The sequence below is a fragment of the Ochotona princeps genome, chromosome 5 (assembly GCF_030435755.1).
Source record: "Ochotona princeps isolate mOchPri1 chromosome 5, mOchPri1.hap1, whole genome shotgun sequence".
NCBI lineage: Eukaryota > Metazoa > Chordata > Mammalia > Lagomorpha > Ochotonidae > Ochotona > Ochotona princeps.
This window is the reverse complement of record NC_080836.1, coordinates 102,392,919-102,409,937: the sequence shown is the minus strand read 5'-3', so window position 1 is coordinate 102,409,937 and position 17,019 is coordinate 102,392,919. Positions and strand designations below refer to the sequence as shown.

The window sequence follows — 17,019 nt, the reverse complement described above, 5'->3', positions numbered from 1 at the left end:
CTGGGCCTCTGGGCGGCGTGCTGGGATCCATGGTTCCCCTGACGCTCTCCTGGAATTCTGGGAAATGTAGTCCTCTGCCCTCTTCGCACGAAGCTACCTGCCGTCGTGTCAGGAGACCAGTGTACCCAGCGGCAGGAGCAGGTCCCTAGAGTCTCTGCAGCTCTCAAGCCAAATCCCCACTGAGGCATACTCTAGGCAACAACAGCGAGTGAAAATGTTGTCCTGTGGGAGTTCTTGGGGAGGGCCCTATCCAAGGATGCTCTTCGTCGCCCCCGCCCCGCGAAGCCGCTAAGTGCTTCTATTGGCTGATCAGGATGCCAATCGCCGAGGCTGGCTTTCTATTGGCTTAGGGGCGGGCGTTCCGAGGCCAGGGGAGAAGGAGAAGGGATCAGGAGCGGGAGCTGAGGGGAGGGAGAGGCCGGTCCGGGTCTGGTCGCTGCCGCTGCTTTCCTGAGGTGTCCAGGCCGGTCCGCGGCTCTGTCCTCTGATCTTGGGCACGGTCCACGAGGCTCCGCAGGACAGCGTGAGAGAACTGCGGGCGGCGGCCGCCGCATCATGTCAGCCAAGGACGAGCGGGCCAGGGAGATCCTGAGAGGCTTCAAACTGTATCCGCCCGGGAGCGGGGCGGGGCCGGGAGGACTTGGGAGGTGGCCGCTGTCTGAGGAGACCGGCCGAGGACTGGGGCGCCAGGTGGACACCCGAGGAGACGGGCAGTGGAGCGGGGTGGGGGACAGGAAGGGAACGGGGTCCCGGGCCCCCGGCGGCACCGGGAGCGGGAGGTGGGCACTGGGCGTCCTGAGGAAGGAAGGGGACGTTGAATGGAGGGAACCCCGGAGCTCAGGAGGCGAAGGAGCCCCCGGGGGCCGGGCTGCAAGGGACGCTGGGCGGCGGAGAGGCCGGGCTGGGGCCGGAGCTCCGGCCGGACCCTGCTGCTGCGGCCCGAGGTGAAGGGCTGAGGGAGTGCAGCAGGCTGGCCTCGCAGCCTTGGCGGCGTCTTTGGCGGGAAGCCCACCCAGGGGGAGCAGAGTGGCTTGGAGTGAGTGGCCTTGTGTGGAACCAACGCCCGGGTTAAACTCTACCCCGTCTTGTTGCCACAACTTGTGCTACTCACTCACTTGTGGCTTGCACGGCTCGAGTTGTGGCGGACGGTCCAAGATGGACCTCCTCTTAACTCTTGGTGGGTCCTCAGAGGTGGGGTGGTCGCTGCTTACCCCCTCGGCTCCTCGGTTTTCTTGCGGGATGCCTTGGAAACGGGGTGCCGCCTTCACTGGGGTCGCCCGCCTGGCTGTGGGGGCGGAGCTGTCCAGCAGGGCTTCCAGGGCTTGGGGGGGACCCCGTGGGGTGTGCAAGTGGCTGCCATGGGCTCTCGTTTTGCAGCCTTCTGTCCCTAAGGCGGTGCTGGAGCATCGTGCTTGAGTGAAGGGTTCGCCTGTCAGAGGTGATCTGCTAGATTCCTAATTTACATTCTCCCGTTTGGCCTTAATCTCTTCTTAACGCCCTGTCCTTGCAATATGGAACGTTTTTAAATATCTTGTTCGGGGAGCCTGTGGCCATCTCTTCACGGCCCCTGGCTTGCCTGTCCAGTAAAGTGCTGGTCCCCAACTCCCACCCCGCCTTACCCTGGCGGTGTCCATGTTCAACCCCGTACAAATTGTATTGGCGCTATCACAGTCAGAAGCCAAGTTGGTAGGAAATTTTACAGAAAGTACAGGAAGTTTGGGAGGTACCGATGGAAATCTCAAAAGGAATGAGGTTTTATCCGCTTTACAAACCAACATTCCTGATCAACTTCCAGTACTTGAGTGTGAAGTTTGCAACAGCTGCTTCTATAGCCAGCACGGTCCTGCTGTTTCTCTTCGTAAATGCAGCCTTGACATAGAGATAACCGAATATTAGAAACACTACCTCTAGTTTTTATTTTTTCTCTTGAGTACTTTATATTTAACTTTATAAGACAGTAAACCAGGGATTTGAGGTTTCAGAAGCAACTATTTTTTACTGCAGTTAATATGCTGCTGAAAATCTGAAAGTTTTTAATGGCTTTGAGCAACATGTCTGAGCTTCTCATCTTCAGGCTTGGCCCTTGAAGTTGTGGGGAAAGAAGCTGAGAAAAGATATGAGGAAGAGTAGGAAGCTGACCTGCATCGAGGTCAGTCAACCAGTCGGTGATGGTGTCACTGCGGCCAGGAACAGGCTTTGAGCTTATCGGCTGCTGAAGCCAAAGGGAAGCAGGCACAGGACGTGAGTGAGGAAGCCACGGGGTGAGGGCTGGCACCCAGGCAGCCTTTATTGGCATCTGAACATGAAAAGAAGGAAAGTAAGAACTTCAGGATTTGTTGCTAGCTTCAGTAAAAAAAAAGCAAGAAGAAGTGAATGTTTTGGAAAGAACCTAGCTGCCTCTTGTCCACCTGTTGGACAAGTTAAGTGGTTCTGCAGAGCTTTGTCTCAGAGTATTGATTTCTGTAAGAGTAGTTTATTATTACAAAAAGAAAGCACCATTGTGTTCTGCACTGGCAGGGCTGACACCACTTAATTCTGCGCTGTGACTATGTCAGGTGGTGGTTGTTGTTGTTGTTACTGTTTTCCCAGTGTAGAGAACCCACGAGACCTTGCTTTAATGGTATGTTCCTGGATGTCTGGTTCACTGGAGAGGTAACATGGCACCGTGTTTGTTTAGGAGCCAGGCTGGAGTGTGGAGCAATACCACCTGCTGTGGAATTCTAGCCTTGGGTTCCTGACGGTGTATCCCTGCACAGTGAACTCTGTTTCTGCCTTCTCATCTTTCACAATGGGGTTAGGAATAGTTTCCAGCTAATGGGGTTGTTGGGACATTTCATGATTGATCCTTGAAGTACTCGGGAAGGCCCCGATGCAGAGTGAGCATTGTGTGTTAGCTATTGCTGTTAGTAACAAGTTACTAATCTCTTATATTTGGGCTTTTTCTTCTGTGAACTGCTTGTTAGTTCGGGTTTTGTCCATGCTACGGAATTGCTCTCATTTTTCTCATTGCTTGGTAGATGTTCTTTCGTGTTTTAATATTAATCTTGTAGCTATTAAGTATGTTGCAGATACTTTCCCAGTGAATTGCTTGTTCCCATCTTTTGTTGAATAGAATTTTGAAACTATCATGTCAGATCTGTCAATATTTTCCTTCTGCACGTTTTGTTTGCCCTAAGTGTTCTCTTTTCAGGGTAGCGCCTGCAGTATGTCACAGGTGTGGTGGGTGGTAGAACTCCTATTACTGCGTTCACAGTCGGTGTCCCTGGACTATTTCCACTGTTTGAGAATGCTGTCTGTCAGTGTTTTCTTTCTGTTAGACATGGGCTTGTTTTTGGAATGTTTCTGTTTCATTGATCTGTATTTAGTTTATTTACTGTAGTTTTGCAGTATGATGGAGTATACTTTGCAGTAGGATTGATATTTCATGAACAGTAAGTGTGTTTAAAGTCATATGGTAAGAGTGCTATAAATATTTGTATTCCTTTTATTCACACAAAACATTGCATATCTATTATACAAGTAGAAACCAAATAAATGTGATTAACAAATTACATAAATCAGGGCCCAGGGTAATAGCGTAGTGGTTAAGGTCCTCGCCTTGCACACACTGTGATCCCATATGGGTGCTGGTTCTAATCCCAGCGGCCCTGCTTCCCATCCAGCTCCCTGCTTGTGGCCTGGGACAGCAGTTGAGGACGGCCCAAAGATTTGGGACCCTGCACCCGTGTGGGAGACCCGAAAGAGCTCCTGGCTCCTGACTTCTGATTGGCTCCATTCCAGCTGTTGCAGTCACTTGGGGAGTGAATCATCGGATGGAAGATCTTCCTCTCTGTCTTCCCTCCTCTCTGTATATCCACCTTTCCAATAAAAATAAATAAATACTTAAAAAAAACACAAGTTACACAAGTTAGGTATAGTCTAAGATTTTAGTATAAGTGTTTTTTATTTGCCACAAGTTACTTCAAAAGCATGCATAAGATTTTCTTTCATATCATCTACACCCCACTATTGTTCAACTGATACAATATTATTTTGTGTTTCTTTCCTGTTTGCTAAAAACATAATATGTCCTAGTTGTAAATTAAAATATAGATATTACTTGGGGAATAAACTCACTCTCCTACAAAGAGTTTGGATTTGGATGCTTCAAGCAATTTAGAGTGATGTTTATAATCCCAAATGCTCACATCATTCATTCAACAAAGGTGACTGTTAAGAGGGGACTCTACATGAAGAACACAAAAATTAATTCTTTCCAAAAGCTTAGCTATTTTTATGTCTGATTAGAGGGAGCATCTTAAAAAGCAATGCATTTTGTAAAAACAGTTTTTAACTTGACTATTATAAGTTCCAGCCACCTAAAAAATTACCTTTGTCATTATTTTAATACAGCTATTGTTTAAAGCATTTGTTTTTATATAAATGTGATTATAAATATTAGTTTGCATCTTTTTAACATTAAATTATAAAGTTCATAATCCCTAAGTTATTGCCACTTGTAGTCTCTCACATAGATGTGGCATATTACTCTTGAAAAAAAAAAGATTGACTTTATTTTTATTTGAAATGCAGATTTACAGAGAGATCCTCCATCCAAAATGTTTACTCCCTGATGTTTGCAATAGCCAGAGCTGGGCTGTTTTAAAGCCAGGAGCCAGGAGCCTCCTCCAGGTCTCCGAACACAAGAGTTCAGGGGCCTAAGGGCTTGAGCCATCCTTCATTGTCTTCCCAGGCCACACAAGGGAACTGGATCAGAAGTGGGACAGCCAAAACACAAACCAGTACCACGAGCAGAGGCCTAGCCTACCACACCGTGGCGCTGGCCACTCTTAAAAAATGTTAAATTGGAATTACAAAAAGAAAGAGACAGCGAGATCTTCCATGTGCTAGTTAACTCCCCAGATGGCCACCCACACAGTGAGGACTTCACCAGACTGAAACCAGGAACAGGAGCTTCATTAGGGTCCCCCACATGGGTGGAAAGGCCCAAGAACCTGGGCCATCTTCCACTGCTTTTCCCAGGCCATTAGCAGAGAGCTGAATTAGAAGTGGAACAGTGGGGGCACAAACTGGTACCTGTATGGAATGCCAACGTCACAGATGGCTGCTTTACCTGCTATACCATAACACCAGGCCCTGACACATTATTTTTTTTTAAGATTCATTTTTATTGCAATGACCGATATACAGGGAGAAGAGACAGAGAGGAAGATCTTCCATCCATTGATTCACCCCCCAAGTGACCGCAATGGCCAGAACTGAGCCAATCTGAAGACAAGAGCCCGGAGCCTCTTCAAAGTCTCTCACAAGGGTACAAGATCCCAAGGCCCTGGGCCATCCTCAACTGCTTTCCCAGGCCACAAGCAGGGAGCTGGATGGGAAGCAGGGCCTCCAGGACATGAACCAGTGCCCATATGGGATCCCGGCATGTGCAAGGCGAGGACTTTAGCCGTTAGTCTACTGTGCCGGGCCCCTGATACATCTTTCTTACAGTAACTTTTTTGTATCATCTTCCACACACTGTTCTGCTTGTACAAGTTACTTTTTCATCCACATAAATCTATACCTTTATTAAGTTAATATGAAGAAACTGATAGACTGCCATAAGGAAAGGTTCTACCTTTATAATTTAATTATCTGTAATCCATATGGAATTTACTTTAATAAAAGAAATGCAGTTTCACTTATTTTTAAAGTTTGTTTTTTTTGTTTTTTTTTGTTTTTTTTAGTTCAAAGGCAAAATACACAGAGAGAAATCTTCCATCCTTGGTTCATTCCCGAGATGGAGGCACCAGCTAGGGATGGGTCAGGCCAGACCCACGAACCTGGAACTGCATGCTGGTCTGCCATGTTGGGGCAGAGATGCCCATCTGCTTGGACCATCTGCTGCTGCTTTCACAGGCTCATTAGGGAGCTGGATTGGAGGTGAACAGCCAGAACTCAACCTGGCACCCATTTGAGATGCTAGTGCCGCAGGCTGTAGCTTAACCCTCTACTACAATACCAACCCTTAACTATTTTTTTTTAGTGGTTAGCTAATTGTCTATTTATATGTACTCCATAAATTAATCTAATATCCTCAATAATAAATGACTGCCTACAGATCAATAAAATAAATATCAAACTTATCATAGCCAAATGATATGAGCAGTGCCCAGAAGGGCAAAAATGAATGAATAACAAGTAAATGAAGAGGTACTCAGCCTTACTAAAATAGTCCAACTCTATTCCAAATTAATTGATAAGTGAAAATCATGATAATATTCAGTATTAGCAACTTCTGCTAGAGAACTGTTGTTTGCATAGTGCAGTCAGATATGTGCATGGGCTCTGTGGTGAGTACTTAGGACAAGGAGCAGAGGACTCAGTGGCACACAGCCGGGACCCCAGCTGCACCACTGCTGCCTCCAGGGGGAACTCCCCAGGGCCTCGCTGCGCGTTAGCTCCAGCCTTATGATGCTGGCACAAGAATTTGCCGAGTCGGCCTGGGGCAGAGTAAATAATCAATGTCAGCTGCTGTCATTTATTTATTATTAATATTAGGAATCATGATGTTACTGTAACCATCCAGCATTCCTCTGAGGTATAACTGAAGCCTTCATGCTATTTATTTTCTTCCTGAGAAACTATCATGTTTCTGCTTTGTCTCTGACAGTGATTTCATTAGGAAGCACTGATGTACGCCGAGGGTTTGTCTTGTTGTCTAAGAACAAATCCCATCCCAGCACACGGCAAGTTCGCAAAAACAAAGAATCTGTTTGGCCCAGGAGGTTTCTGAAAGCAACTTTCTGCCGTCTTGCATGGCCTGTCCTATAGCTTGATCCCCTGTATCCTCTTCCTCATGGCATTTTTACTCTCAAGCCCACAATTGTTGGCCCTAGTTTTCTATCCACTTCAGTCTCCTTGAAAATAATAGACTATTGAAATTCTCTTGAATGTCATTATCACGTATTGGTCAAGTGTTAAGAAAGGGATATGAAGTCCGTGTTTTCCTCGAATGGTGCTTTTGTCTTGTTTTTGTTCCATTTTATTCTTTTCTTTTTAAGATTTATCTATTTTTTATTGGAAAGGCAGATATACAGAGAGGAAGAAAGACAGAGAGGAAGATCTTCTGTCCGATGATTCACTCCCCAAGCGGCCGCAACGGCTGGAGCTGAGCTGATCCAAAGCCAGGAGCCTCTTCCAGGTCTCCCATGCGGGTGCAGGGTCCCAAGGCTTTGGGCCGTCCGTGACTGCTTTCCCAGGCCACAAGCAGGGAGCTGGATGGGAAGTGGAACTGCCAGGATTAGAACTGGTGCTCACATGGGATCCCGGTGTGTGCAAGGCTAGGACTTTAACCACTACGCTATCGTGTTGGGCCCTCCAACATCTTTAAAAAAAAAAAAAGCTCCTGTCAACCCCAAATCCCAATGTTATGGGGGTTATCTGAATATTTAGATAGGCCTATTCCTGAGCTTTAGCATCAATGGAAGGGATTTAAAAGATATATTTATTTTTATTAGAAAGTCAGATTTACAGAGAGAAGGAGAGACAGAAAGGAAGATCTTCCATTCGCTTGTTCACTCCCCCAGTGTCTTTCTTAGCCAATCTGAAGCCAGGAGCCAGGCGTTTCTTTCTGGTCTCCCTCTCAGGTGCTGGGTTCCAAGGCTTTGGACCATCCTTGACTGCTTTCCCAGGCCACAAGCAGGGAGCTGGATGGGAAGCACAGCAGCCAGGACATGAACCGGTGTCACATGGGATCCCAGCATGTGCAAGGCGAGGACTTTAGCCGCTGGGTATAGCACCAGGCCCTGGAAGAAATCTTAAAGACCAGCCTGTCCAGCAGCATGAGTGTTCTGATCATTGTGTGAATGCTTAAAACTGACTTGCCAAGATTTCAAGAACAGTGGTCTCTTTGTGCTTTTAATCTGCTGATAGTTTTGACACTGAGAAGAAAAACAAATGTACTTTACTCCAGTATCCATGAAGCGCTCGGTGGGTTGGAGTAAAGAAAGCCCAGTTTATGGCAGAGAGGGTGCTGTCCTAGAGGAGCACACTGGAGAGCCCAATTCGTCCTCAACAAAGGGGACCAGGTGGCACTGAGCCAGAGCAGGGGACTTGGAGAGGAGCTGGGAGCAGGGGACTGGAACCTCAAGATGGAAAGTTCAAGGCAAGGGATGGGAGTGGTCTCATCTACAGCTGGAAAATCTGTTATGAAAAGGAAAAATTAATTAGGAGCTGTGTGCTCTCAGAGCGCAGGACTCAAGGACAGAAATTACAAGGGACAGAATTTAGCCTAGTTCCTAACAATCAGAATGACCCCAAAAAGGACATTTTCTAGAAAGTATTTTAAGCAGCAGGGATGTGGCTATCCATCCAGAATACTGCAGAAGGAAATTATGTGTGCATATAATATGTGTGTTCCTGAGAAAAGAATTTCCAGAAGGTCTCAAATCCCTTCCCCATTGCACTGCCTTAGTGCCAGCCTTCCTCCGTTGACAAGGATTCCCTTCAGCAGGTATTTCTACTGAGATAGGTTCTATACTGGAAATAGGCAAAATACTTTTTGTGATCTGTAGTAATTAAACTATATATTATTGCCTCTGTGTTTTTTTTTTTTTAACAGATTTTATATATTGGGCCAATACTGTGGCTCAACACGTTAATCCTCTTCCTTCCTTAATTCCATATGGGCACTGGTTTGTGTCCGGACTGCTCCATTTCCCATACAGCTCCCTGCTTGTGGCCTGGGAAAGCAGTCAAGGACGACCCAAAGCCTTGGGACCCTGCACTCTCGTGGGAGACCAAGAAGAGGCTCTTGGATCCTCCTGGCTTTGCATCAGCTCAGGGTGAATCAGCAGATACAAGATCACTGTCTCTGTGCCCCTCCTTCTCTCTATGTCTCAGCCTCTCTAATACAGATAAACTAAAATAACTATTTTATTAATTGAAGGTAGGAGTTACAGAGAGCAGAGGCAGAGAGTTGCTTCATTCTGCAGACAGCTGCAGCAGTGGGGTTGGGCCAGGCCAAAGCCAGGAGCCTGGAGCTTCGTCCGAACCCCCCATGTGCTTGCAGAGGCCCAGTAACGTGGGCCATCTCCTGCCTTCCTAGTCACATTAGCAGGAATCTGGAGTAGAGCAACGTAAACTTGAATCAGTGCCCTTGTGGGATGCCAGCACAGCAGGTGGCGGCCCAGCTCACTGAGCCACAACTCTGGCACACCTCTGTTTTTGAAACAGCTTTTTCCTGAGACATTCGGTACTGATGAAGCTTTTGTTGTTGATTGCATTGTGTATACACTGATTCAAGAAGAGCATTTTTGGTCCTGAATATGAATTCCAGAGAACTTGACATAGAGAGAACATAAATAATACTACAAATACAGCCACTAGAAACAAAGGGGTGGCCTAGTCATAGCCGGTATTCCTATAGTGAGCTTGTTTTCAAAGCACTTTTGATATAGTTTAATTGTGTTATCTTTTTCTAAAAGAGTTATTTTATTTTTATTGGAAAGTCAGTTATACAGAGAGGAGGAGAGACAGAGAGGAAGATCTTCTGTCCGATGATTCACTCCCCAAGTGGCTGCAACAGCCGGAACTGAGCTGATCTGCAGCCAGGAGCCTGGAGTTTCTTTCAGGTCTCCCACAAGGGTGCAGGGTCCCAAGGCTTTGGGCCATCCTCGACTGCTTTCCCAGGCCACAAGCAGGGAGCTAGAAGGGAAGCAGGGCTGCCGGGATTAGAACCGGCGCCCATATAGGATGCCAGCACGTTCAAGGCGAGGACCTTACCCGCTAGGCCATGCTGCCGGGCCCCGTATGGTTTTGTTTAGCAAAGCTACTCACATAATTTATCCCACAAGGATATGATCTTCAGATAAGAAGTTCTGATCATCTCATTAATAGGAAAAGATGAAAGAATCTCTCCTAAGATCTGTTTCCAATATTTCCTAGCCTTTGTCAAAACAGACAAAGCTACTCTGTAACGAGCTTACATTATTTCAGTTTTGTTCTGAAGATTTCTTTAAATTTCTTATGAAGTTTCCAAATAAGGAAACGAACCCTAAATGCATGATATTCTATAACAGAAACCTTTAAGTTACAGCCTTTGGGGAGTGAACCATTGGATGGAAGATTTCTGGTATGGCACCACAACCTAGGTGACAGTTCTGTTTGGAAAGTATGGTTCTTAACCAGGTCACTGCAAAATGAAAGATTCAGGAACAGGGACTAAATCTGAGAAGCAGAGCCCACTTGAATGAGTCATGCAACTGTAAGGCCTCATTGCTTTTGAACCACCTTCTGGGCTAAGAGCAAAGGGGAGGGGGGCTGCAAGACCTGGGTCCTAGACCTGGTGCTGCCGCTTTCTGTCCATTCATCCCCGTGTTTGTTAGCAGATTCGGTAAGGAGATATCTAAAGTGATAATCTGGTTTCTTCCTCCAAAGGAACTGGTAAGGAGGACAAACAGTAAGCCAGGCAAGGATCTGATAAGCACCTGGTAATCCTAAATGCCAAGGAAACTGAGAGAAGGAATGACAACACTTCTGGGGCATTATGGAAGACTTCAGAACTGTCATTTGCGTAGGAATTTGAGAGATGAGCAGGTGTTGGGTAGTTGAAGATATTGGAGGATAACAGGAGTAGGACAGTGACTCAGGGAGGGCTTAGGGAGTGAGTCTTAGTCGAGTCTAAGGAAGGAGGACTGTCCAAGAGAAGTCCTGCGATGACAGAAAAGTTCATTCATCCCACCAGTGTTTGAGAACCAACTGCGAGTCCCATGGTACCTTCCTTGTAGGTCATTGGAAATATTTTAAAGGAAAATAGATGTGGGGCCGGCACGATAGCATAATGGTTAAAGTCCTTGCCTTGCACACCCAGGATCCCATGTGGGCGCCAGTTCTAATCCTGGCAGCTCCACTTCCCATCCAGCTCCCTTCCTGCCTGTGACCTGGGAAAGCAGTCAAGGACAGCGCAAAGCTTTGGGACCCTGCACCCGTGTGGGAGACCTGGAAGAAGCTCCAGGCTCCTGGCTTCAGACTGGCTCAGCTCCAGCCATTGCGGCCGCTTCGGAGTGAATCATCAGACAGAAGATCTTGCTCTCTGTCTTTCCTCCTCTCTGTATATCTGACTTTCCAATAGAAGTAAAATAAAAAAAAAAAGAAAACAGGTGTAAGTATTTGAAGAAACTAAATAATTATAACCTGCTAAGTATTGTGGTACAGTGGGTTAAATCACCACCCATGATCCCAGCATCCCATATGGGTGCTGGTTTCAGTTCCAGCTGTTCCACTCCCAACCCAGCTCCATGCTAATGTGCTGGAGTAAGCACTGGAGAGATGGCCCAGGTACTTAAGCCCTCACAGGGCCTGGATGGAGCTGCAGGCCCTTTGCTTCTAACTGGCCCAGTGCCTGCTGTTGTAGCCATTGGGAGAGGAAACCCACAGGTCAAGGTCTCTGGCTGTTTATCCCACTCTAACTCTTGCTTTCATATAAATAAATATTCTTTAAAAAAGAAAATGGGTGATAGATGATGGAATTGAGTCAATGAGTATAGGTTACTCTGTAAAGAAATCTGGTAACCTAGGAAAGCAGAGATTAGGGAAATAGCTTGAGTGGGTAGAGAACATTTTTTAAAATAATGGAAATCACTTATTTACACCATCCAACTTCATGCAGATTGTTTATTTGTAAAACAAAGATGATGCTCTGTCTGTCTGATTTACATAGATGTTATGCAATTTGAATGAAATATTATATGCCAACTCACTTCAAAAACTCTAGGCATTTCAAATGCATCATGCTTGCTGTTGCATTATTAAAATTGTTGATCTTTGCTTTGAAGCTCAGGATTGCTTTATTTTGCAAATTTGTAGCTTGAATGTTTCAGGATGTCAGAGAAGCCAGTATCAGGGCCGGTGCTATGACTTGCAGGGTAGGCTGGTACCTGCAGTGCCCACATCCCTTATGGATTCCAACTTGAGATCTGGCTGGTCCACATCTGATCCAGCTCCCTGTTGATACACCTGGGAATGTACTGGAAAATGGCCCAAGTGCTGGGCCCCTGCTACCTGCATGGGAGATGCAGAAGAAGCTCCAGGCTTTGGTCTGCCCAGCCTCACCCTCCCCACCCTTACAGCCATTTGGGGACTAAATCAGCAGATGGACCATGTCTGTCTGTCTCTCTCTCCCTGTCTCTCTCTTTCCCTCTCCCTCTCTCTTCCTTTTTCTCTCTCTGGCTTTCAAATAAATAAATTTTAAAAGAAGAAGAGAAACCAAAATCCTAGTGATTGTTTGTATTCCTGAGCAAACATGGGAAAGCCTTTTGCCCTCCACAGTTTTGGAAAGTAACTATGGCTGTTGGAGTGACAGAGGAAGCCCCGTTGGTGTCACCTAGTTGGGTTATTTTTTTTTAATAGTCATAATTTGAGGAAGCTGATTTAACTCTCAATGTTGAAGTATTGTTTTTTTTTCTTTTAAAAAATATTTTTATTGGAAAGGTTTACAGAGACAAGGAAAGACAGAGAGAAAGATGAAGTATTGCTTTTTTAAACTAGCTGGAATTCAGGAATCTATAAATGTAGATTTTGATAGGATTCAAGGCAATATAATATCCCTGTACCTCCAGATACCCTGAAAGAAAACAGCCGCTCTTTTGGAAACATCCTGGGGAAAGTGCCTTGGTGTTATCTCTTCAGTCCAGAGATGCTGAGAAGAAAAACAGTCTGACTAGGGAGTCTCTAAGAATTTGCCAGGGTAGCTCTTGTAATTGGCTGCGGACCAGTTTCGGGTGTGTAACTGCACGTGTGGGGAGAACGATGGGCCCACTGGAAAAAGGCTTGCCTCACTGTCCACCTTTGCCAGGGAAAGCCGTGTTATGTTTCACTAGTGGTCTGTTCCTCTTTACTGAATTACTTGCCTCTGCTGTTTCCCATGCCAGTTTGCTTTTTGATTGTACACTTTCCAAGCACACAGCTTTGCCAGGACCAAAGTACTGTCACAGGGCTGTCACTGTTGATGACTTTCAGGTGTCATGTATCAGGCATACTTACGCCTGCTGTCTCCGAGATCCATTTCTGTTTCTCACCTTGTTCCCCCATAAATGAGGAAGGTCTTTAGGAAATTAAGTGGTATCTCTAGGAAGTTTACACATTTAAATATCTGTGAGTTAGAACTGGGTTCTTAAGAATATTCTAAAAGACCAGATGCTTTGTATAATCCAAAAGGAGGGCTTTGCCAGAAGTGGTCTTTAAGAATTAATGAAGGTGGAAGAGAAGGAAATGAATTCAGAAAGTGAACAAGGATGAGAGAGCCCGAGAGGAGCGAGATCACGAGGGCACAGTGTTGGAAGACAGGAGAACAAGAAGAAAAGCCGCAGCCAACAGCAAGCAGAGCCGAGAAAGGCATTCCTTGATGGAAATGCTTGGGGTACCTCCAGACGGAAATGCCGCTGTTGGATGCTTGTCAGCGCAGCTACCCCTGCCCCAAGGGGACGAGCAGGGAGAGGTTTCTCTGCATGCCTGTGACCTTGCCATGAGAATTTTCCTCATCTTGTCTGCTGTGCTAGGTAGACATTAGCATATATCATTATATGCTGAGTCAGCCATTTTGTCTGGGAAACCTACTTTCCTTAAAATTACTTAGAGCCCCATGCCCATATATAATTTACAGACACTCCGCCAAGCCGTGAATCTACACTTAATGCAGAACGGTGGTTTAAAAGCTGACTGCCCAAGTTCCTCTCCTTTGTGAGTTTTTGTTTTGTTTGTTGTTTGTCTCCAGCACCAAGGTGACCTTTCTGGAGCCCACAGCCCTCTGCAGGAGCAGCTCTGCAGGTGGGCTCAAGCTGCTTCCCTGAGCCTTGCTGGGTGGCTGCTGCTCTCGGTGCTCCCCGTGGTTCAGCGCACACTTGAGTGGTGTGGGTGGGAGCTGGCTCTTTGGACAAAGTGGCTGTGGTGGGAGGGTTATTGCAACACAGCGCTGCCATGGGGGCGGGTGTGGGTTAGATTCTCCCCTCAGCCTTGATTTGTTGTCTTGACCTTTTTGTGCAAAGCTTATAGCTGTTTGACAGTTGGCTGGCATCCTGCTTGCCTGTTGATGTCCTGTTAGTAACTCATTGAAAAAGTCACTTTCCAAGCTTATTTACAATTCTAGGCCTTAGGCGTTCCTCAGAAATGAATATCTGAGGATGGAAGAATTTTAAGATTATTTATTCATGTGTTTATTCGAAGAACAAAGTAACAGGGGGCATTGGCCAGGCTAATCCTCTGCCTGCAGTGCCAGCGTCCCATATGGACACTGGTGCGAGTTCCAGCTGTTCTGCTTCTCATCCAGCTCCCTGCTTGTGGCCTGGGAAAGCAACAGAAGATGACTCAAAGTCTTGGGCCCCTCCACCTGCTCGGGAGACCCAGAAGAAGCTCCTGGCTTCAGATTGGCCTATCTCTGGCCGTTGGAGCCATTTGGGAGTGAACCAGCAGATTTAAGATCTGTCTCTCTCGATCTAACTCAGCAAAATGGATCCTTAAAAAAAAAAAAAAAAAAACAGCAGAATAACAGAGACAGAGAGATTTTCCATCCACCGGTGCAGTCCCCAAATGTGTGACTGTGCCAGGCTAAAGCCAAGCACTAGAAACTCCAGATCTCCCACATGGATGGCAAAAACCTAAATCCTTGGGCCATCATCCATTGCTTCCCAGGCACATTAGCAGGAAGCTGAATCAGAAGTCTGGAAAAGCCAGAACTCAAATCAGGCACTCTGATAGCAAATGTGGGCATCTCAAATAGTGGCTTTAAACACTGCACCACAAAGCCCACCCTGTTCCTATTATTGTTGTTGTTGTTGTTATTCAAAGACAGAAGCGACAGAAATCTCCCATCCACTGGTTTACTTCCCGAATGCCTACAACAGCCAGGGCTGAGCCAAGCGTGTGGGACCTGGAGTTCACTGCAGGTATCCCCAATGGATGGTAGGATTTTACCCAAACTACTTGAGCCAGACCTGCTGTCCCCAAGAGTGTGCACAGGGATGCTGGAATCGGAAGAGGAACTAGGAATGAGATGAGCACTCTGCCGTGTATGGGTGTCTGACGGGGCGACTTAATACTGTGCCAGCACACCCACCCTGGAAGGACCTTCTGGGAGGAAAAACACACCAGACCTTGTCCACAGCAGAAATCATTGTCCTCCAGTCCCGTGGAACAGAGCTGCTTACACCTCCACTGTTGAAGAACCAAATTTTTATTCCAGTACTTCACAGACTAATATTTTTTTATTTAAACACAATAAAATTAGAAAAAATGACATAGAAAATAAAAGTGTGTAAAATTATTAAGGCTGGGATGAATACGGTAGCACAACAGGCTAATCTTGCACCTGCAGGCACCAGCATCCCGTATGGGTGCAAGTTCATATCCTGGCTGTTCCACTTCCCAGTCCAACTCCCTGCTTATGGCCTGCAAAAGCAATGGAGGATGACCCACGTCCTTGGAGCTCTGCACCCACAAGGGAGACTGTAAAGAAACTCCTGGCTTTGGATTGGTTCAGCTCCAGCCATCACAGCCATTTGGGGAGTGAACCAGTAGATGGGAGATCTTTCTCTCTGATTCTTTTCTCTGTAAAATCTCTCTTTCCAATAACAAGTAAATAAACTTGTTTGAAAAAGGATTGATTTATTTTTCTTGGAGAGGGTGTGATTATAGTTTTAGGCAAAAGGGAAAAGAACAGAAGATGCTGTCTTTGGAGAGTTGCAGAGAAATGGTTGAGAAAATGGAATCTTAGTTACTCTTTGAATAAGACTTCTCATCACTAACTCCAAGCATCGTTCTTCCCGAGAGAGGCAGGTGCACACTGATAAACTCCCTGCATGGATTCCTTAGACGTGAGGTTTTGGTCTTGCTGACTGTCTTCAACAGTATAAATGGCTACGGCACGTATCACCTGCTAAGCTGAATTTTCTCTCAAGCATAGCTGAGCTGGCTGACTGAAGTGAAAAGGTCTCCACATTGCACTGCAAAGTACTTTTCCCTGCCTGAGATTTGCTTGTTTCCTCTCGATTTTCTCAGTTAGCTGAAGGGCCAGCATTGTGGCTTAGCAAGTAAAACTGCTGGCAGTGATGCCGGCATCCTAAGTGGGCACTGGTTTGTGTCCTGTGTTCTCCACTTCTCATCCATCTCCCTGCTCATCGTCTGGGCAAAACAGTAAGTGTTCGAGCCCCTGCCACCCACGTGGGAGACCCAGATGAGGCTCCTGGCTCCAGCCTAGCCCAGCACTGACTGCCGCAGCCATCTAGGGAACAAGCCACAGATTGCTCTGCTATGCTGTACATCTTAAATTCTTAGAAGCAAATTGTAAGTTCTTGAATCCCCTTCAAATAAACCAATTCATGATTTCATTCAGTAGATAGAAAAGCAGGGAGTCAAACATACATCTGCACTCAAAGGAGGCTATTATTTTGAAACATTTAAGCTCGATTTAATGTTCAAAATAGAATTTTGTTTCCGGTGTGGACAAATAACTCAAAGTATAACCTCATTGTCTGCTAAGCACATCCTAAAGAATATACCCCCATGGTGCACTGAGGAGTCTAGAATCGTTCTTATCATTTCCCCCAGCAGTTTCCCACTCTGGACACGTGTCCTTCCAAAAGGCCCCGGTCCTGCAGCTGCCTGCTACACTTGCCAAGAATATGCAGTATGGCCAGCATAACAGCACGGCCAGTGAGATCAGAGACGAATGTTACTACTTCTGGCTTGACCATCTTTGAGCAGTGTGCGTAACACCTTCAAACGCTGGTGCCCTCATCCACGTAGGGACTGCAGTAACTGCCCATCCCATGGCGTTGTGAGAATTCATTCACGCTTAGATGTAGATCAAGCGCATAGCTCCTGGCTCTCAAAGCGTGCCAGCCATCATACAGCAAGCCGATGCTGACTACTATCTTGCAAAAGATTCTTTTTTTAAAAAGGTTTATTTCTTTTTATTGGAAAGTCAGATATACAGAGAGGAGGAAAGACAGAGGAAGATCTTCCATCTGCTGATTCACTCCC

The 17,019-nt window shown here is 46.2% G+C and overlaps 1 protein-coding gene across 1 annotated transcript in view; it reads left to right on the top strand.

The window, feature by feature from the left end:
- The first annotated feature begins 366 nt into the window (after nucleotides 1-366).
- The window catches only part of PDE6D (phosphodiesterase 6D), a 70,047-nt gene continuing 53,394 nt past the window's right edge, over nucleotides 367-17,019 (top strand). The window contains exon 1 of the mRNA XM_004576735.4: nucleotides 367-605. Within this exon, the coding sequence (XP_004576792.1) occupies nucleotides 556-605 (50 nt within the window). The 5' untranslated portion in view covers nucleotides 367-555. The remainder of the gene's footprint in view (nucleotides 606-17,019) is intronic.